This window comes from Rhipicephalus microplus, chromosome X (assembly GCF_043290135.1).
Source record: "Rhipicephalus microplus isolate Deutch F79 chromosome X, USDA_Rmic, whole genome shotgun sequence".
Lineage (NCBI taxonomy): Eukaryota > Metazoa > Arthropoda > Arachnida > Ixodida > Ixodidae > Rhipicephalus > Rhipicephalus microplus.
In genome coordinates this window covers 186075610-186097873 of record NC_134710.1, presented here as the reverse complement: position 1 = coordinate 186097873, position 22264 = coordinate 186075610, and the positions used below count along the sequence as shown (strand labels likewise).

Below are 22264 nucleotides of genomic sequence, written 5' to 3'. Positions count from 1 at the left end.
ACTGCCGCCTGGGATGTCGAGACTTGAAGTTTCGCAGATGAAGTGGCTTGTGTCCTTTAGGTAATAGGGAAAATTAGGGGGATGTTTTTTATATTATGAATTCTGGCATATTTTCTGTTGATGTGCTGTTACTGGATACTATCAGACGTCCCGGATTACCTGCCTTGTGTATTTTGGGGAGCAAACAGAATCGACCGGGAACAGAATGGGCCGGTAACATTGCTTTTAACATTTTGCCGGTAATTTTCTCGTCCCGGCGGAGATTGTTTAGGGTTACTTTTATCTCCCTTTCAAATTCGGGAGTCGGGTCCGTTGGAAGTTCTTTGTAGAATTTTGTGTCTGATAGCTGTCGTTCCCCTTCCTTTAAGTAGTCCGACGTGTTTAGAATTACTATGCAGCCCCCTTTATCAGCCGGTTTGATAGTAATTCCAGCGTTTTTTCGTAGTTCATCGAGTGCCCTTCGTTCTGACTTTGATATGTTGTTTCGAAATGGCCGATTTTTTTCATACGCTCTGATGATATCTTTTTGAACTGCTGATATATACATATCTAGGTGTTTGTCCCTCTGCTCACTCGGACATCATGATTTGTCACCACCAACCACTCTATTCTCGTCCGTACAGTCCTTGCGATCATGAAAGTATTCACGGAGGCGGAGATTACGCGCAAAGTTATCGAGGTCTTGGTACAGTTCAAATTCATTGAATCTACCGGATGATGGACAAAAGGTTATGCTTCTCGACAAAAGTTGAAGCTGAGCGGGTGTGAGTGTTGTGTTTGACAGATTGAGGACATTTTTCTCATAAGTTTTCGGCTGCTCTTGGCTATCACGTGGCACGGGAGTGTCAGCGTCATATTCGAGAGTAAAGATGTTTTGATTAGGATTGCACTGTAGTTTCGAGTTCCCATTTCGTTCGCCTACCACTTGATGACCATTGAAGGGAAACGGACGAAGATTCAAGGTAAAGAGCCGACCGACCCATTAACGGGAAACCCTTCCTTTACGCACGCCGCACGCCGACCAACCCATTACGGGGAAACCCTTTCTTTACGCATGCCGTCACAGACCCTCCCGGCACCGCGGCGACAATCTTGGGTGCCCCGACACACATCGAGAACTGAACAGCACATGATAAGAACCGTATGTGGACGTACACGGACAGTTGGTTTTGTTCTCAGTGTTGACAGTGGTTCTTCCTCTTTTTTATTTTCTTTCTTTTTGTTTTTCATCTTTTTTCTTCCCCCCCTTTTTGTTTTTTTTGTTTTTTTTCTTTTTTTCCTTTTTTTTAGTTCCCTCTCACTCTCGCAAACCTCTTTCAAGGTGAGAGGGACGCGGCAGCAACGAAGTTTGGAAGTTCATGTCAGTATAACTCATCCCCTGATGAAGGGAGGACCCCTCCCGAAACTGTTGGGAAATAAATATATTTATCCTTGTTGACAACGCTCCCGTTGTGCCATATCCCATACCTTCACGAAGACTAACTGGCCCATTGAATTATCACTCCCACTATATATATATATATATATATATATATATATATATATATATATATATATATATATATATATATATATATATATATATATGTGAAAGAAGTGTATACATAAGGGCTCGTTTTTCCATGTTTTGACACAATATTAATGAGATCTAACAGACAGTAATGCCAAGGAATGTATAGGGGAAGTTATTAGAACCAATGGAATGTAAACAAGAAGAAAGAAAAGTGGATGAAAAAATAACCAGCCGTGAGCAGGGATCCATCCTACGACCTTCGAATAACGCGTTCGACGCTATATATATATATATATGTGTGAACAATAAAAAAATGTCCCAGCTAGTCGCGATGCACCGACGCGCGCTTATCTTTCACGCGTCCTTTGCCCCACGGATTGGGGGGTGAGGGGGGGGGGGGGGATTTAGATGCTTGTGCGCACGCTTATTTTTTGGTGGGAAGAATCATGTTCGGCTTTTATCAGAACAACTGCATTAGTTCTCGGGTCCACAAAAGTCACTTTGGTCTGTGCACAGGCCCCGTTTCCCGTTTGCGAAAAAAGCACGCTTTTCATACACAGCGAGGTATAACAAATGGGACACTTGTTAGTTTGTACTCATCAGTACCTGCGATTACGTATCGTGCATCGTTTTTGTTTAAACAGTGCAATACGTGCCGAGCGGTAAACGTTGTTAGTTTGCTCTTGTCCTGCGTGTATCATTTTCGTGCGTCATTTGTGCGAGAGCAGCGCACTGCACATTACGATCTGCTTGCCATTCTCAGCGTGACGCTCCAAGTTGTCGCTGTCGCATTCATTGCTTCGCCCTTACGGCAAAACAGTGATTTTTGTTTTTTATTAAATATTTACGGCCTTTAATCTACCGCTGCCTGCTCTCGCAGCTCGTGAATCGCTATCGCGTCCCCGCAACCACGGTTATGAGCGTGGTGATTGCGGCAAACTGTAATTCGTTTTACAATTCTAGTGCGCTTGGATGCTCAGGCGCTAAAACTAAGTCGTTTATGTAATCCGAGATCGCACATGTCGCAGTTCTGTCCACAGAGTTTGCAGAAAGCAGCATTGATTTGACTGGTTGAGTGCACATTTTCGGGGTTCTGTCAGTTACATCATCGCCAAACATGATCGTGTCAACAGCGACCGCGGTTTCGTCCACAGTAGTTGTGGCAACGACAATCATACGCACTGTAGAAGACAGTGCGTGCGCCGATCACACGCGTACTTCCAAAGCTTCGAGTACGCTGCTTTCGGCCTTCATTCGACCGTTTCCGTACTAAAGTTCTTATCACCCACCGCGATTAGGAAATGTGTTTGGAGCATTCGAATCCAGGCCCATAGTGGAATTCGGCCAGAGATTTTCACAAATTCGTATTTGCCGTGATTACACATCACTGAGATTCTACTGTACATTTAGATGAACACCTCTTAAACTCATTTATATTAAAATGGGGTAGGTTCAAAAAGCCTGGAGCAGATTTAGCTGCTTTTTTGCCAATGCGGCCAGATCAACCCCAGAAATTCCAATTTCCGGGAGATTTTCATGACAACCGTACAAACGAAAGAAACAGTCGAAATCCGGGAGTCTCCCGGCCAATCCGGGAAACTTGGCAGGTATGCCACTTGGACACAAAATGTCCAATTTGACAAGTAACTTTTGATTATGGCAAACATTCTGCCACGCACGCCAAGGTGGGACAGGTATCTCAATATTCCAAAGCGTCATGTTGTATCATAAGCCTTTTCGGTATCGAGGAACACAGAGAGAAAGTATTGTGTGAGGATGAAAGCGTCTCTGATCTGTGCCTCAATATGAACAAAGTGGTCTGTGGTGGATCTACCCTCCCGAAACCCGCACTGGAATTGGTCGAACAAATTATTTGTTTCAAGAAAATGTACAAGTCGGCAGTTTATTACTTTTTCGAAAAGTTTGCAAAAGCAGCTTGCAAGTGCAATAGGCCTATAACTCGAAACTAAAGAAGGGTCCTTGCCCTGTTTCAAAATGGGAATAACAATAGCCTCTTTCCAAAAAGTAGGAATAACGCCAGAAAACCAAATAGCACTGTACAAGCAAAGTAAGGCTTTTTGCATTTCGATTGGTAGGTTTTTCGACATTTTGTATACCCCACGATCGGAACCTGGGGCTGAATCACTGCAGGATTTTAGTGATGCTTGGAGCTCAGCTAAGCTGAAAGCTCGGTTGTGTGCCTCGTATTTTGTACATTTGTGTTCTAGTTTCTGCTTTTCTATTCTTGTTTTGTATTTTTGGAAAGCGTCAATATAGTGTGACGAGCTGGACACCTGTTCAAAGTGTGCGCCGAGGAAGTTTGCCTGATCTTCCAAGCTGTCACTCTGTTGTTGAATTCCAATGGCGGAGTCGGTGCAGCCGACCGACTTCGCGAGCGAGCACTCGACTCTGGCGTAGAGCAAATTCTCCAAATCCATCATCGGAACACAACCCGCCCTGCTGGAGCAAGGCGGAAGCTGCCGCGTTACCCAGGATACCTTGCGCGTGGTCTTTTCCGCTGTCTGTTTCCCACGTGGTTTACCAGCATCGCCGCATCGTTCGTTTGCTTGTTCAGCGCTATTCACCTGTGTGGAATGGGTATCACGCCAAGCGTGCAACAGCTATTGTCCACGATGTCTGCTGTTGCTATCGAGTAGCAGAAGCATTGCCGCACGCTTTGCTGAAGTAGCCGAGCCGTCCATGCCGTCCGCCATTATCAACACAACTTGCGTGATGCTTGCGCCAGCCACGCCCCCAAGCAGGCAAACGTGTTAAAGGAAATGCGTCGCGCTGAGTTCCGGTTCACTCCACCGATTTCGGCGGAGCAGTTTTTCCTGCTCCACGGAGGGACTCCCGCTCTGAATCCCCTCCTGCTCTCTCATTGGAACTTTTGACTCTCGCTCTCACTCTGTCATTGGAACACACTTGCTCTGAAAGGAGCAGAAAAACTTGCTCCGACTCCGCCATTGGAATTCAACATGTGTGTTTATGAGTGGAGTGAATGTGCTTGTCTTCCTGCTAGTCCACTAACCATGTTCCAGACTTTATCCTCCTGTGTATATGAATTGATCCCTGATAAGAACTTCTGCCAGCTTTCTCTTCTGGCCTGCCAACGTATTCTTCTGCCTTGAGACTTAATTTTCTGAAAGCTGTCAAAATTTTCGGCTGTCGGTGAGTTGCCAAGCAACCTTCATGCCCTGTTCTGCTCCTTTCGTGCAATACAGTCGACTCCCGTTAATACGAAGTTCACGGGAACCGCAAAAAACTTCGAATTAAACGAACTTCGAATTAAACGAACTTCGAATTAAGCAAAAAGCACTAAAAACGGCACTTTTATTAGTTTAAAAGCGCGACAGTTTTGAGGAAAAATAGTCTGTCATCTTATTCTGCTTGCCGAATCTGGCTGCGGCTAGCAAGTTTTGTAAGGAATACACGTGTCGAAGTGCTTCTTCGGCGTTGTGTTCTCCAACAAAAAACCGCTGCGCAAGAGCAAGACCCGCAGCTACATCGGCAGCCCTCGGTGGTGGCTCATTTCCGATGTCGTCATCATCGTCATTTTCAGGAATGCAGTCATGGGGCCGAACCATTTCACTGTCCGTTAGTGGACCGCATGTTTCGACGTTGCTGTCCACAGCAACATACTCGTCAAAACGGACGTCACCGAGAGCGGCGCGAAAGCTACTGTCGTCGAGCTCATTTGTTTGCACTTCCACTGGCGCACAAGGAGAAGCATCCCCCGAGTTTTCCATGAAACCACAGGCCCGGAAACAATTGGCGATGGTTTCTTCTTTCACGCGGGTCTAAGCTCGCGCTAGCATGTTGATGGCACTAAGCAAACTCACCTCGTATTGCGACGAGTTGTCCATGCACAAAAGCATGCGCTCGACGAGATGCTGCCTATACAATACCTTCACATTTTTTATTATGCCCTGGTCCATGGGCTGCAACACGGACGTCGTGTTTGCAGGCAGGTACACAAGACGGATGGCACTCAAGGCAGGTACGTTCATGTGGGCACTACATTGGTCCACAAGGAACAACACCTTACGGCGTGACTGCGCGAACTTGCAGTCGAGTTTGGTGATCCAGTCCTTAAATATATCGGATGTCATCCACACCTTTCTGTTCGAGGCATAATCCACAGGAAGCGTCTTCACGCCTTTAAAGCACCTAGGCTTGGCAGCCTTCCCGATCACAAGCAGGCGACACCGTTCTGTGCCAGTGTGATAAGTGAAGTGCGCGTTTCGTGAAGTGCGCGAGTGCAACCAGTGTTCGGTTTAAAATGTGCGCGAGTGCACCGGCATAGGAAAGAAGACGACGACGACCGATGGTGTGGACGCGCGCTTTCGCTATGTATTCGGTGAGGAAGACGATGGGCAGACGAGGCGCGTGAAGTTCGGACCAATGAGAGGCCCCCACGCTGCTTTGGAAGAAGCCCGAACGAAGAACGGGCAGACGTGGCCGGGACGCGACGGTGGCAAGCAGGCTACCAGGGCGCGGGGGTGGCGGCCGAGTTCCTGAGGCAAGGCGGCTGCGGGCTCCCACCTGGTCGGGTACCCGAGCATCATCTATCGTCTGGCGTTGGCCAGGCTGCTCGTCGTTTGGCGTAGGCCAGGCTTCTCACCATCTGGCTTTGGCCAGGCTCGTCCCGTTTCCAGGGCTACGTCCCAGCGTCGGAGGACGAACGCTGAGAGGTCACTGACCTTGGTGCGCCCGGAGCTACCTTCAACCACGAGCAACGCTTGGACCTCTGATCTACCTTGTCTGCACCCCATCGCATCAACACTCGCCGTCTACAAGAGTGCCGCGACTGAACGGTGACAGTCGCTTTTGCTATTGCGGAACTTACGCATCCTTAGCATTTCGTGGTCATTAGGTTAATTTCTCCTCGAATTTGTGTGCTTTGTTTGCTTTTCCTTTTATTCCTTTCTCTTTATCTAGTTTATTGAAAATATATTTAGTTGTTTTTCTTGTGTGCATAAACGGTCTCATGTTCTCTTTACCGATGTGGGTTTTCTCATCGGTTTGTATGCACAAGAACCTACACGAGAGCTTGTGGGTTGACTAGCCTCGTGACAATTGGCGCTCGCTACGACAGGACAAGATTGTTTATGCAATTAAGGTTTTTACAGAAGGAGAGAAATGACTACGTCTGATTTAACGGCGTTAGTGATACGCATGGGGCTAGAGGGCGATGAGTTGAAGGCATGGCTTGATGAGCGTGAGGCACGAGCTCGCGAAGAAAGGGCAGCTGAGCGAGAGGCAAGAAAGGACAGGATGGAACAGGCGGAGTTGGAACGAAAACTTGAGGCCGAACGCGAGAAGACGATTCAACTGCGTCTTCAACTTGCTCAGGTGGAAGGGGCCAGGGGATCCACGGCGTCGGACCATGGTCGACAGGTGCGAGAACCGTGTAACGTTAACCCGCACAATTTCATACCCGGATTTAATGAAAACCGGGATGACCTTGATGCTTATCTCAAGAGATTTGAGAATGTGGCCACCGGTCAGGAATGGCCTAAGGATAAGTGGGCCACGGCACTGAGTCTGTGTCTGAGCGGAGAAGCTGTCAAAGTATTTGGTCGCTTGTCTCCAGAAGAGGCACTTGACTACGAGAAAGCCAAGTTAGCAATACTGCAGCGTTTTCGTTTCACGGCGGAGGGCTACCGGGAGAAGTTCCGGCATAGCAGACCTCAAGATGGAGAAACAGGCAAGCAGTATGCAACCAGGTTGGCAAGTTTTTTCGACAGATGGGTGGAGATGTCCAAGACAGCAAAAGAATATTCGTCTGTTCGAGATCTCATAGTAGCTGAACAGTTTATCAATCAATGCCATAACCGCGTGGCGCTTTTCCTACGTGAGAAAAAATGTCGTAAGCTAGATGAAATGGCCGAGGCTGCGGACAATTTTTTAGAGGCCTAACGACAGTCAAATTTGTTGGTTTTTCGCGACAAAACGGAGAACGGCGGCCACAGGAAAATGCGGAAGTACAGCGGGGAAGTCTCCCACTCGATGTTTTGTCTGTGATAAAACAGGTCACAGGGCAGCAGAATGTCGTGCTCGGACAAGACCATACTGTGACTACTGTCGCAAAACAGGGCATGATATTAATGTATGTACCAGAAAGCAGAACGTCACGAAGAGGACTTCTTGTATCTTGTCGCCAGAGGAAAAGGCAGAGGTAGTGAATGATATACCTGCGGACAAGCAGGAGGAGAATATGACCAGTGCGGTAAATACGCAGCCAAAGTCAGAAAAACATTCGATGCCAGTGCTACAGGGCATTATATTCGGCCAAGCTGCTTCCGTCCTACGGGATACAGGAAGCAATACAATGGTGGTTCGGCGTTCTTTGGTGCCAGATGAAGCACTGACAGGAACCACGATGGCCTTGTTCTTAGCAGACGGGAGCCGGATCACGGTACCAGAGGCGAAGGTAAAGATTTTTTCGCCATATTTTTCAGGCACGTGTATCGTGAAATGCATGTCCTCCCCGCTATATGACATCATCGTTGGCAATGTGCCAGGATCTCGTGCTGCTGATGACCCTGACAAGAAATGGAAAGAAAAACTGGCTGAAGGGAACTTCACTCCGAACGGCGTAACCGAGACCTTGTATAAGAAGAAAGAAGACCATCGTTTAAAGGCATCACTTGGTAGTATGGAGAGCACAAGCGTCCGGCCGGATTCAGCTGCAGTTAGCGTCAGAAGTTTGAAGATGAACAGGAGGGAGCTCGAGAGGGCCCAAGCAGAAGACAAGACCCTGGAAGCTTGCAGGGACAAAGTAGGGCAGGTTTTTTATGGCAGAGGATCGACCCAGTATTCCTTTGTCATGGAGAAGTCATTGTTGTATCGAAATTACCGACTATCCTCTGGCAAATTGATACAGCAGGTCGTAGTTCCTCTCAAGCTGCGAAGTCAAGTGTTGAAAATGGCCATGAGAGTTTGATGTCCGGGCATCAAGGAGTAACAAGAACGATTGATCGGGTGTTAGGTTCATTCTATTGGCCAGGGGTCCAGGAAGAGATTAAAAGATACGTGCGGTCCTGTGACACGTGCCAAAGAATGTATCCAAAGCACAAAGTAGGAAAGGCTCCTCTTGGGAAAATGCCCCTGATTGACACTCCTTTTGAGCGCGTGGCCGTGGACATTATTGGACCCTTAAAGCCGGTCTCAAATAGGGGCAACAGATACATACTGACCATGGTCGATTTCGCTACGCGTTATCCTGACGCCATTGCTTTGCCGGCGATTGACGCCGCGACTGTGACAGACGGGTTGGTCGAAATGTTTTCCCGCGTTGGATTTCCCCGCCAAATACTATGCGATCAGGCCTCGTGCTTCACGTCGGACCTGATGAGAGAAGTAAACGATCTGTTGGCAATCAAACATCTGAGTTCGACGCCCTATCATCCCATGTGCAATGGTTTGGTAGAGCGATTTAACGGGACTTTGAAACAAATGTTGCGCAAGCTATGCCAAGAGGATCCAAAGTCATGGGATCGATTGCTTGCACCACTTCTATTTGCATATCGAGAAGTTCCTCAGGCCAGCATGGGGTTCTCTCCTTTCGAACTCATTTACGGGAGATAAGTCCGAGGACCACTCAACTTGTTAAAGGACAGGAGCGAAAGAAGGACACGGTACAGCGCTGTACCGTGTCCTTCTTTCGCTCCTGTCCGGGTGTTTCGCGCTGTTAACCACGATGAATGCTCACCAACTAGCCCAGTTTTCCATCTTGTTAAAGGAGCTGTGGACTGGAGAAAAGATCGAAGAGGAGGTGAAAACGACCTATGGATATGTCCTCGATCTCCGGGATCGTCTGGAAAAAACGCTAAAATTAGCCCATGAGAACCTGATACGAGCGAAAACGACTCAAAAATATCACTATGATCGGAAGAGCAAGAGCCGTCAGCTGAAAGTTGGAGACCGAGCTCTTATTTTGCTTCCTACAACAGCGAATAAGTTGTTGATGGAATGGAAAGGGCCGTTTCCGGTCATTGGGAAAAAGGGCGACTACGACTATTGGCTGGACTTGGGGCATGACGCCAAACTTTTCCATATTAATATGTTAAAACGATATGAAGACCGGCAACCAGACACAATTCCACAAACAGCATCTTTTGTGGTTATGAAAGAGGAGGAGACAGATACCCCTCTACCAGCTTGCACAGTTAAGCCGACTGTGGGTGTAGAAGCGATTCCGATTGGCAGTAGCTTAGAAGAAGACAAACGTACAGAACTTCGGAAGATTCTAATCACCTACCAAGATGTATTCTCTGAGATACCGGGAAAGACAAATCTGTTGGAATGCCGACTTCAATTGACGACCTCTGAACCGATCAACACACCGCAGTATCCTTTGCCGTTGGCCATGAAGGAAGTAGTAGAACAAGAAGTTCAGGACATGTTAAGACTGGGTGTGATTGAGCGATCCCATTCACCCTACAATTCGCTCTTGGTACTTATTAAGAAGCCGGATAACACCGATCGCACATGCGTCGACTTCCGTCGCATCAACGAGATACTGGTTTCCGACGCTGAACCCATACCTAGGACCGACCTAATGTTCACAGAGGTGGGCACAAAGAGATACTTCTCAAAGTTTGATCTCACAAAGGGGTATTGGCAAATCCCACTTGACCGGACATCGAGGCCAGTAACGGCATTCTCAACGCAATCCGGTCATTTCCAATTTATATACATGCCGTTTTGCATAAAGACAGCTTCTGCGGTGTTTAGGCGTCTAATGAGAACACTCCTACAGGGCCTTGAAAATGTAGTCCACTACATCGATGACATTCTCATAGCCACGAACACCTGGGAAGAGCACATAGACACCTTGCAACGCTTGTTGCAGAAAGTACGGGAGTCTGGCTTAACCATCAAGCCTCAGAATTGCGAAATTGCTGTGGAGTCGACAGTCTTCTTGGGACATCGTCTAGGAGGCGGGACTATTCAACCTGTGGAAACTACGGTTTTGAAGATAGCCAGTGCACCTCTACCTGACACCAAGAAGCAACTCCGATCTTTTCTGGGACTAGCTGGGTATTACCGAGATTTAATACCTCGCTATGCGGAGAAAGCACAGCCTTTAACTTAGCTAACCAGAAAAATGGAGAAAAACAAGATTTGTTGGACTCCTGAAACAGAAGGAGCATTTCAAACGCTGAAGCAAGCCCTTGCTTCTGGGCCGATCGTGAAGGCACTAGACCCAAAACGTGTGTTCATACTCCGTACAGACGCATCCGACACATGCATCGGTGCAGTCCTCATGCAAGAACACGAGGGGCTGTTGCACCCAGTGTCGTATGCCAGCCGCCAGCTGTTGCCTCGGGAGCACAATTACTCGACTATTGAACGAGAATGCTTAGCGCTAGTATGGGCGGTAGAAAAATTTCATATTTTTTTGTACGGAGTACAGTTTATCGTACAGACAGATCATCAACCGCTACAATACTTAGCGAAGGCAAAACACCTGAACAGTAGGTTGCTAAGGTGGAGTCTAGTACTACAAGAGTACACTTTTCATATTCAACATATCAAAGGTTCTGAAAACGCAGGTGCCGACTTCATGAGCCCGTTACGGCCATAGATACGAATTCAGGTGTTGCTAAAGATGGGAGGCAAAGCATTTCAACCAACCATCGGAATATTGTTTACCATATGTGGATTTTTTTTTCCTGTAAGTGTGCTCCTTAAGACTTGTTGCAGTGATACCAGTGTGCATGTGTTCATGCGAACTCCAAGAACGTATCCTGTGTGGTGAAACACGCATCCGGCAGTTTTTTCCGTTGGGAAAAAACTTTTCGAAAAAGGAGCATGTTGTGATAAGTGAAGTGCGCGTTTCGTGAAGTGCGCGAGTGCAACCAGTGTTCGGTTTAAAATGTGCGCGAGTGCACCGGCATAGGAAAGAAGACGACGACGACCGATGGTGTGGACGCGCGCTTTCGCTATGTATTCGGTGAGGAAGACGATGGGCAGACGAGGCGCGTGAAGTTCGGACCAATGAGAGGCCCCCACGCTGGTTTGGAAGAAGCCCGAACGAAGAACGGGCAGACGTGGCCGGGACGCGACGGTGGCAAGCAGGCTACCAGGGCGCGGGGGTGGCGGCCGAGTTCCTGAGGCAAGGCGGCTGCGGGCTCCCACCTGGTCGGGTACCCGAGCATCATCTATCGTCTGGCGTTGGCCAGGCTGCTCGTCGTTTGGCGTAGGCCAGGCTTCTCACCATCTGGCTTTGGCCAGGCTCGTCCCGTTTCCAGGGCTACGTCCCAGCGTCGGAGGAAGAACGCTGAGAGGTCACTGACCTTGGTGCGCCCGGAGCTACCTTCAACCACGAGCAACGCTTGGACCTCTGATCTACCTTGTCTGCACCCCATCGCATCAACACTCGCCGTCTACAAGAGTGCCGCGACTGAACGGTGACAGTCGCTTTTGCTATTGCGGAACTTACGCATCCTTAGCATTTCGTGGTCATTAGGTTAATTTCTCCTCGAATTTGTGTGCTTTGTTTGCTTTTCCTTTTATTCCTTTCTCTTTATCTAGTTTATTGAAAATATATTTAGTTGTTTTTCTTGTGTGCATAAACGGTCTCATGTTCTCTTTACCGATGTGGGTTTTCTCATCGGTTTGTTTGCACAAGAACCTACACGAGAGCTTGTGGGTTGACTAGCCTCGTGACAGCCAGTCATGTTCGCCGCGACTAGCACTGACACTCTCTCTTTGCTTCTTTTGCCTCCAGAACAGTTGTCGTCTTTAAATGTCAGGGTCTTGTCCGGTAGCAGCCGATAAAAAAGCGCAGTCTCGTCTGCATTAAAAATGTCTGCCGGCTGGTATTCTTCGAGGTACTCGCGAAGCTTGCCCGCTTTCCATGTCAGGCACGTTTCCTCATCGACTGACGCCTTCTCCCCACACACGCTTTTAAAAATCAAGTCGTGGCGATGTTTGAAACGCGTAAGCCACCCATCCGAAGTAGCGAAGTCGTTGATGCCCAACATTCCAGCAAGCGATGATGCTTTTGCCGTGACGACTTCACCACTGAGAGAAAGTTTGTTGTTTCGTGCCTCTCTGATCCAAATCAGCAGTGCTTCCTCCAACTCGGGGTAGGTGCCGGTGCGCATCCGCTTTCGCGATGTCTTGAATTTTTCACTTTCAAACGCATCCAATATTGAGCGCTTATTCTTTATGAAAGACGACAGCGTGTTAGGCTTAATGCCGTACTTTCTTACAATGTCTTGTTTGGCGGTGCCTCCCTGGTCAACTTCCTTCAAGACTTCGACTTTCGTCGCTAGGTCTAGCGTTCGGTAAGGGCCACGAGTTGCCATTATCAAACGTACGTCACCACCACAACACTCAAAATCAGAAGCGCAGAAACACGTGTGGAATCAACCCAGCGCGCGGATGACGCGGTGACACACTCGAGTCTCAACAAAAGTCAACTAAAGAGTCAGTCGATGCCGCCGATGCGATCCGCCAGCGTTAAAAAGATTTCCGCTTCAAGATCTGTGGCGCTGCGGACAGTAGTGCTGGCGAAGACACCAGCGCGGTCCGGCAGATGTTTTGGCATATGAAAAGTTCCCCATTTTACTGTAAAATTACGGTCGCGACGAGACGGTCAATTGAAAAAACTTCTAATTGACCAATATTGTGGGTTTTTAACTTCGAATTATTGAGCATTTTTTTCTATACGATTGCATGCAAAACTGATGGGACCACTTGCTCATTTCTAATTAACCCAAACTTCCAATTAAGCGACTTCGAATTACCGGGAGTCGACTGTACTACGCTCTATGTTCCACCATGGGATGCGTCGCTTGCCGGGCAGTCCAGATTCTTGCAGGATGCACTTGGCTGCTGCATCAGCAAGAAAAGCTGTGAAGTACTGCACAGCTTCATTTATGTTCAACCCACATATGCCAGTTGAACTTAAACGAGTAGTGTTGTGAAACTGTTCCCAGTCGTCTTTGTTTATCAGCCATTTGGGAACATGGGGAGGACATTCATATAATGTTGGTGTACTCAAAACTACAGGAAAATGGTAACTTCCATACGAATTATTTATGATTTTTCATTTCAGTAGGGGTAGAAGTGAAGGATACACGATACTGAGGTCAGTAGATGAGTATATTTTGCAGGCAATGTTATAGTACATTGGCTCTTTCCTATTTAACAGACAGGCACCAGAAGAGAAGAGGAACTGTTCATAGAGACAACCTTGCGCATCACAGCAAAAATTACCACACAGACCATTGTGCATTCAGGTCCCCAAGGACCAGATAAGGTTCTGGTAGTTTGTCTATTAAAGACTGGAATTCATGTTTTTCAAGACGGCGGTGCGGAGGTATGTACAAAGAGCAGACGGTGACGAGCTTGTTTAGAAGAACTGCTCGGACAGTTACCGCCTCAAGGGAAGTTTGAAGGGGTAATTGCGCATACATGCTATACCTTGACTAACTATAACAGCTACACCACGGGATGATGTCATGGCATCATCGCGGACCTTTCGGAAGATTACATAGTTATGTAGGAAGTTCGTGTGTGTTCATTTTAGGTGTGTCTCTTGTACACACTGCACTCTTGGATTGTGTTCATGGAGGAGTTCTTGTAGGCATCGAGGTTTCAGAGAAGGCCTCAGATGTTCCATTCTAATATTTGTCTGCATATCAAGAAAAGATGCTGTAGTGTGTACAGAGAGTATCCTGTCTTGAGGTGAGCTTGTTGATTCAGGTGGCAGAGTGGTCGTCCGGCCCCGTTATTGGCTTTTTATTTCTCTTGGCGTGCTCCAAGGAGCCATGCCGCTCTTTTGGCACCAAAGATACCGTCATATCCATTGCCTCCTCGGAGGCAATGGATACCCGCACGTGCAAGATGGTGGTTTGAATTTTAGGCCTTGTCTGGTGAGGTGAGGCTTTGAGACCAGAGGATCCTGGAGTCTCCGGTCTTGATTCACTAGGAGGAGGAGTAGACTGAACTGCTGCCGCCTTGGGGGCAGGCGCCACAGCCGACGGCTCGCTCTGCATTGGCCGAAGGAGTGGCGAAGGCTGGTGCGGCAGTGCCCCCTGACGCACCGTATCAGCTAATGTAGGTACATAGAATGGTGATACTCTTCGCCGTGCTTCCTTAAATGAAATGTTCTCTTTCACCTTCAATGTACTTATCTCGTTTTCTTTCTTCCAGCATGCACAGAAGTGTCAATATGTGGCATAATTTCCTAGGAGCTAGCGAGTTCAATGCTTCGTTGCTTGCGAAGAAGCACGTGGCCACGAGTGCGCTAGCGCGTCGTTCTTTCCCGCAGTCTCGCCGTGAGCAGAGTTAGGCCTAAAGACGGCTCGGATGATGCGTCGTGCAAAAAACAGCATGCCCGCTCGTAGTAATCTGATCATGAATCCATTTACAGCTTCATTGTTTGCAAAGAAGCACGTCGCCACGAGTGCACTAGCGCGGCGTTTTTGCCCGCAGTGCCGCCGTCAGCGGAGTTTAGCCTAAAGACGACTCCTATGACGCGCCAGGCTGATAACACGCCGCGCTCGTAAACTGCATGCTTGCTCGTAGTAATCTTATTGTGCATCCGCTTACAGCTCCTAACTAAAGCGTAATTATATCCTAAGTGATAGTCGAGCCATGAACACGTCGTGAAGTAGCGAGTTTCGAGAGCCATGTCCTCGCGACGCACAAGCAGCAGACGATGATCTGCCGGAGCGAGCATCGGGCCAATGGGGAGGCGAGCCGAAGCAACATGGCGGCCACAGCTAATCAGAGGCCTCAAAATGACCTTCAAACATTTGCTTTTTGTGCGTCTGTTTTTAAAGACAGCAGCCAGGTGAAGCGGGAGATTTAAACACGGAAAATTTCTCTTTCCAATGAGCCCAAGAAGCAGGCTCACAGCCGCGCCATCGCGTTGCTATATAATTTTTTTTAAAATCGCTGTTTTCAAGTGATTTCCGGAAAATAGTTTCGCTACCTAGGAGGGTGAAACGAATTTTCCGAAACACTTCTGCGCGCTTTTAAGTGTAGATATTTTGGAATCAGATAGAAAAAGGGTTCCAGGAACTGAAAACTTGAATTAAAAAAAATGAATTTTTTTTGCCATTTTTCGCAATACCAAAGCCGCATCTCCCCTTAACAAGCTTTTACTTTGCTTCCACCACATGTCGCATTAATATCTAAGGTTCTAGCTTTTTTCTGAGGCCAATTGAGAATTTGGAGCAGTGTATCACTAAGACGTGCCCTTCAAACAGAATGGCATCTATATTAGATAACTTTAGGAAGACAATCGCTTGATACTATGCATGATTATAATAAGGAAGTCTTGCACTAAGAGGGTTGGCTTACCATTTATGACCTTGCTATAAATCTTGTGACAGAGACAGCCACTGCTCTTCTCACATTAAAACTTCATAAAAAAATGAGCATGTGGCAAAACTAGGAAAATTTCAAATTGTATGTTGTTTAGTGGTTTTCAATAGTACCCTTGGGGGAAATTTCGTAGTGATCCTCTATGGGAATGAACGTCCTAGTTTTTTTTTTTTCGTTTTTTTAATGCAAATAACATTGTCAAAATGCTATAGTAAATAATAGGGTAGAACCAAAAGCACTCACTCATTTTTTTCAGGGTTGTAGCATTCCACTGTGTTTAATGAAGATATTCCATCATAACCACCGCACACATACAGCTTGTCGTGAAGCACAGCTGCACCCACAGCACTACATAGAAAGATGGAACATTTATTTGCATAAAAACTAGCAGAAGTTCAAGCAAGAAAAGCGCAAGTTGCATAATATACATTATTTGGTCTAAAGATACAGTGTACTCATAAATCATGTGTGGTATTGGAAGTTTGCCTTAATTATTTTATGTTTTTAAATTAATGTTTTTTTCAATGATGATATCCAAACACACATTTTCGCACATTAAGTGACCGGAAAAAATAATTGTGGACAGTAATTGAAGAGCTCTGCAACGAGAGACTAAATTATGCAGAAACACTGTAGCAACATTCAAACAAAAAAACAGAACATCAGAGAAAGATGGAAGCTTGGAGAGATGGAAAATTCGTGAACACGGGTTGTCTCTTAAGCCAATGTTTCAACAAGCAGACTTGTCTTCTTTAATGCTGCAACTGTTATCTTTAATGTATTTTTATGTATTTAATGTTATCTTTAATGTATTTAAAAAAGGAGATTGACGTTTCAGTGAATTATGGTTGCCACAAGAAAGCCCATTACCTGACAATAATAATTTCACAATGTTCCGTATTGTAGATGAGATCATTGTTGATTGTAACAGCCATCGTGTACAAGGAGAAAAAATAAATAAATAAAAATTCAGGATCAAGCGGGATTAGAACCTGGATTCTCTCTGCGTTGTACTTGGGTACGATACCAGAGCCATATACCTCTGCTTGAAATTCCTTCAAAAAAGAAAACCTATACGGAAGTCATGTCGGGCAAGGCATCACATTACCATTTGTAACATAGTATGGTAGAAGAAGAAAATAACACCAGGTGTCCCAAAATGTGCATTGTATAATGGGTGGGTTGTTTAAAGCCTCCAAATCAGTAGAAGAAGCTTAGACATATTTTTTTGTCATAAGCCACCGCATCAACAAAGTGCACACACAGATGCGTAGCAGGTACCTCACTTGATGGCAGAATGATGAATGGCATAGTGGTTAGTTTCCTCTTAGCAAAATTATGATTTGTGGTGTAGTACATGTCTTGCAGCTGTACTAGTAGCTTCACCCCACGAGAGGTTACAATGGGCTCTACAAAGGCCACTCCTTCAGCTTTTGCTGCGACTGTGCTGCATTTCTCGCCCAGGCCTGGCATTTCTTTAACTACCAAAATAACGGGATATTGACAGGAATCCGACAAAAAAAATCTGTGTCAGAAAAAGGATTGCCTGAAGGATTTTTCACCATCAATCAATGATGAATCAATGCCACTGGTTCTCTTAAAACATAAAGCAAAAGTAAACCCCACAAATAATTTGGAAGATGTCCTCAAAAAGCAGATGCTGCATTGGGCTGAATCATACTTTGGCCATCAGGATTCAACTCAAGTTCACATGGCCAAAGTGGTACACCCATCTTCCATGAAAGAGTTCTAAAATAAATTTCAGCTTCATGTTACTTCTGGCTATGGCTCTCATTTTTGTGGCACGTGATGGCTCTCAATGCTGCACAACCATTGGGCTAAGTGGTTTCGTTCAGTAAACACGATAGAATGTTGCATTCCTTTAAGCAACCTGCAACATTGAGATGACAAGTTGTGGAGACAGAATCGGCGCAATAGCTTTATCCCAACAGTGCATTAGAGCTGTTCGCATGTTTTTTCTTTTTTACCAGCTCTACATGTAATGTGGAGCAATGTGCAGAGGACTTCACGAGAGCGACGTGAAATTATAATTACTGAATCTCTGGTTCGTCAAATTTTTTAATTACTGAAATCAGTTTTTTTTGTTGTGCCTTTTTATTTGAACATTTTTGCATCACCTTCTGGTTGATAGAAAAAAGAATTTCGATGAACTATAATATGCCTAAAACACCTTAAATTAATTGAAGTTTCAATATATATAAAAAAGCCAGCATCACAGATGATGTTATATTGGGGTTCAACAGTAATTACAAGGCTGCCTGATAATACAACTGATTCGCAACAATTACATGCAATTCGTTACATACAGTTATGGAGTCCCAATGTAACTCTGGCAACAAGAACCATTCTTATTTTCAGAAACACACTGTGCTATTTTATCACATAGCTTGCTCTGCCCCTCAAAAGATTCAGTACACCGCTTGATCACAACTTCCCGAGCAGTGCTCTTTCATTGGTATAAATATTTAAAATGATGCAAGAACTTTATGCAGGGAAGTCAAGAGAAGTGCACATGCTTACATCTTATTAATGCCATGGAACTTAAAGGAGAAAATTGGAGAAAACTGAGGTCACGGTTTCTTCTAAATTTCGCGTCGAAATTATTGAACATGATATAAAAAGTTTCAAAGTGCACTTTTCGTATTATGGTGACATTGGCTCAATGAAATTGCCTGAAACTGGGTAAATTAAGCCTGTCTCCCTCAGCTGACAATGTACTTTAATTTCACTGATAGAAAATTACATTGGAACTAGTAGACGCTGTCAAAATATATGACGTCACGAAGCTTGATGCAGAAATTTCAACGTGGAGTCTCACATGCTTTTTCTTTTTGCGTATTTTCTTGCTTACCAAGTGCATTCTAATGTCTAACACAGTGATTTTAGAATTTTGAAAAATTAGTTTGCTAATATAAAAAAAATGTTTTACTGTTTAGTGTCCTTTCATTATAGAGGCATATCAAGGTGCAAATGCACCTGTTCCAAGTAAACTTTGCGCAGATGAAAACTACTGATAAAAAGAAACAGTATACACAAAGACACACCTGCGCTTGCAATTCATTGATGCTACCCGGCTCCAAATGCGGCTTTCAGGGCTAAACACTTCTACAGTGCGAAGTCGTTCCAAGCCATTGTAGCCACCAATGGCGTAAAGTTTTCCTCTAAGTACAGCAACACCAACTCGACTTCTAGTCATTGACATTGCTTCGGCAACCTGCCAGTGCCCGATCTTGGGATCATAAACTTCTACAGTACTCTGAGAATCACCTGCAAAAACAAAAAATAAAGAGTTCAGACATGTAACAGCAGCTGGCAGTGCAGCGTAAAGTACGAGAGACAAAAGAAAATGTAAAGAAATGCCAAATTTTTTTTTAGCATCTTGTTCATAAGCCAAGTTTCTCACATTTTGTTTCAGTTGTAGGCTTGAAGACAATAAAGTTTGATCAGGCCTCCGAGACTCTCAAGTTTCCGCAATGGCCGTAGAGGGCAAAAAAATCAACCATGGCGAGTTTCGTCATATGCGCGTATAGTGGAACTACTAACTCCTCTTTGAGCGGTCGGATAAGTTAGTGTGCATTTTCCCTGTTAGGGGCGCTCAACGCGGCTGAAATTTTTATTTCTGGATGTATAAAAAAACCGTTAAAAAAGTAGTTACTACGTCGTTTTTCATAAAAAATTGAATAAAATATTTTTGCATTACTTTTACTAATAAAACAGAAGTGGTGATTGTTTCAGTTCAAGTACCGAGATTATTCTGATGCTTGAAAAGCAGCAGCCCATTGGCATCGATTGCGTTTCTGTCAGTTAATATGTTCAAATTGTCCGCGGCACTTTTTGTCGATTGGCATTGCAAAGCTCCATTTAAATTCAGCTTTGATATATCAATGTGAGCTCGTGTGTCAGACTTTATGGGCCGCTACGATGAAGCGGAGATTGCCTACAAACACGAAATAATCTTGCACAATGTGGGTGTGTTTGCCGGTGGATGAAAATGCGCTGCTTTGCATCTGAACATGGCCCTTTTCTTTTGCATGCACAACAGTTTTTGTCATTTCATAAGGCTTTTCGACTTGTACATCTAATGAGATGCACACCTTGTGAATGTTTGAGATTTTTTACTTCATTGTCACATTTGCTGAAAATATCTTTACTGCTAAAATTTGTAACAGAGATCACAGCATAAGTTCTACCTGTTTCTGCTCAAAATGAGTCTCCTGCAATATATACTCATAAATTCCATGCATAGTAGAGCCAAGAGAATCTTTAGTACATATACGCATTTGTACATTTTTTGCAAGTTTACAATGAAACATTACATTTGCATGAACCATATAGTCCATCCAGGTAAGGAATTATCTAGCTTCGTCCTCTAAAGAACGTCACAAATTCATTATAATGCCATCCACAAGACAAATTCACAAAAAACAGCAATGTTATGTCCACACTACCTTTCTTATATGCTGTGTTACCATATAAATTCTTCTTAGTCATGCATCACAAATCCGTTCACGCTTCTACCAGAGTAACCAGGACTGTTCTTTTTTTTCTTGCAACCCAACTGCAGCCTTCAAAGAACTGCTCATATCAGTGTATGCTTGGATGCCTCATCACTCTGAACCTACCTCAAGTCAGCAGAGAATGTGTCATCACTGAAAGCAAGCTCATGGGCTAAAACCCTTGTAAGGCATGGTTGAAGGCACTTTATTTATTGAACATATTTTCTTCAACCATTTCTGTCGTACCCTGCTCATGACTCTGTTTTTTTTCTCAGAAAACTGGACTAAAGAGAGACCATTAATTTTCAAGCCACCCACATCCAGTAGCGAGAAGTTCAACAGTTGCCATAGTGACAACCCCATGTGCCACCAATATGGCAGGCAAACAAATGGAAGCCTTATACTGAAAAGCAGTGATGGCGTACGGTATGCTCAAGCTGTACGAAATTGGGTGCAGAGATTGTTGTTTCTCACTTTATGAATTACTCAGTTTAGAGAAAATATGCACACTTCAAAATTCTTGGACAGTGCATGCCATGGGGTGCACATACTGTACTTCACTCTACGTGTCAAACTTTGCATAGAGTATCACATATAACTAGGTAACAAATGGGCTTGTAGTAGTGCATATTTAGCAGCACTTCTGTTTCACATTGTGTATAGATTGCTGTGAATGTAAAGACTGTTGCAAGGCAGCGGTAGGTACAACTATAGTAGTGTTGAGACAGTTACTGATACCGCGTTCATGTTGAAAGTAACACTATGAAAGTGCTAAAAAAAAACTGTGCAAAAACTCGTGCCTTCATTAAACAAGACATGTCTTGCAGAGGTAGCAATTGCGGAGCCAAACCATGAGAGTAAAATACGTAGAAGAACAAGGAAGGATAAAAATGGGTGGATCACATTCGGCAAGAATTCTCAAATCATGAATGATAACTTGTCACTAACCCACAAGCAGAAGGTATCTAACAGTTGCGTTTTGCCCTTACTTACCTACGGAGCAGAAACCTGGAGGCTTACAAAGAAGGTTCAGCTTACATTGAGGACGATGCAGCGAGCGATGGAAAGGAAAATGATAGGTGTAACCTTATGACACAAGAAGAGAGCAGAGTGGGTCAGGGAACAAATCTGCGTTAAGGTTATCGTAGTTGAAATCAAGAAGAAATGGACATGGGCTGGGCATGTAGTACGCAGGCAGGATAACCACTAGTCATTAAGGGTAACTGACTGGATTCACAGAGAAAGAAAACGCACGAAGTGAAGACAGAAGGTTAGGTGGGCCGATGATATTAAAAAGTTTGTACGTATAACGTGGCAGCAGAAAACACAGGACCAAGCTGATTGGCCGTTTATAGGAGAGGCCTTTGTCTTGCAGTGGGTGTAATCAGGCTGATAATACGCCAAAAACAAGCACAGACATGCACGCAAGCAGTGAGCGTTAGTGTTTAAACATATGTCAATATTTGTGCTTCAAAACATGTTTGTTTACATGACAGAGTTAACGCAATCAAAATGCAAAGGAATCAGTAATTTGCATTCGCTTGCATTTTTTCCACTGTGACTCCACGACCATCATTCCTAGCTTGTCCAAGGGCTCCAGTTCAGCATCCAAAATTTCATCTGCTGAGAAATGCTGCTGTTCGGTTGTTTTCCTCCTCTAATAACTTTAGTTTGGTTTGTTTTTGCAAAATGTTGTGATCACTCTGGACAGACTTGTGCGAGCAGCAACGCAAACAAGGGCTCCCAGTTCGAATTAGCTGTTGTGGATACCAATGTGTTCAAACTGTTGAGAGATTTCCCCCAATATAAATACACAGGGCTGTGTGCTTTTACTTAACCGAGTTGATTGATTTGATTGATTTGTGGGGCTTAACGTCCC

At 45.1% G+C, this 22264-nt stretch overlaps 1 protein-coding gene across 1 annotated transcript in view; it reads right to left on the bottom strand.

The window, feature by feature from the left end:
• The window catches only part of LOC142761669 (uncharacterized), a 41232-nt gene extending 21918 nt beyond the window's left edge, over nucleotides 1–19314 (bottom strand). Inside the window, exons 1-3 of the mRNA XM_075878346.1 lie at nucleotides 19293–19314; nucleotides 18934–19156; nucleotides 16112–16216 (exon numbers count right to left, since the gene is read on the bottom strand). Of these exons, the coding sequence (XP_075734461.1) occupies nucleotides 16112–16216; nucleotides 18934–19091 (263 nt within the window). The 5' untranslated portion in view covers nucleotides 19092–19156; nucleotides 19293–19314. The remainder of the gene's footprint in view (nucleotides 1–16111; nucleotides 16217–18933; nucleotides 19157–19292) is intronic.
• Between the last annotated feature and the right edge of the window lie 2950 nt (nucleotides 19315–22264).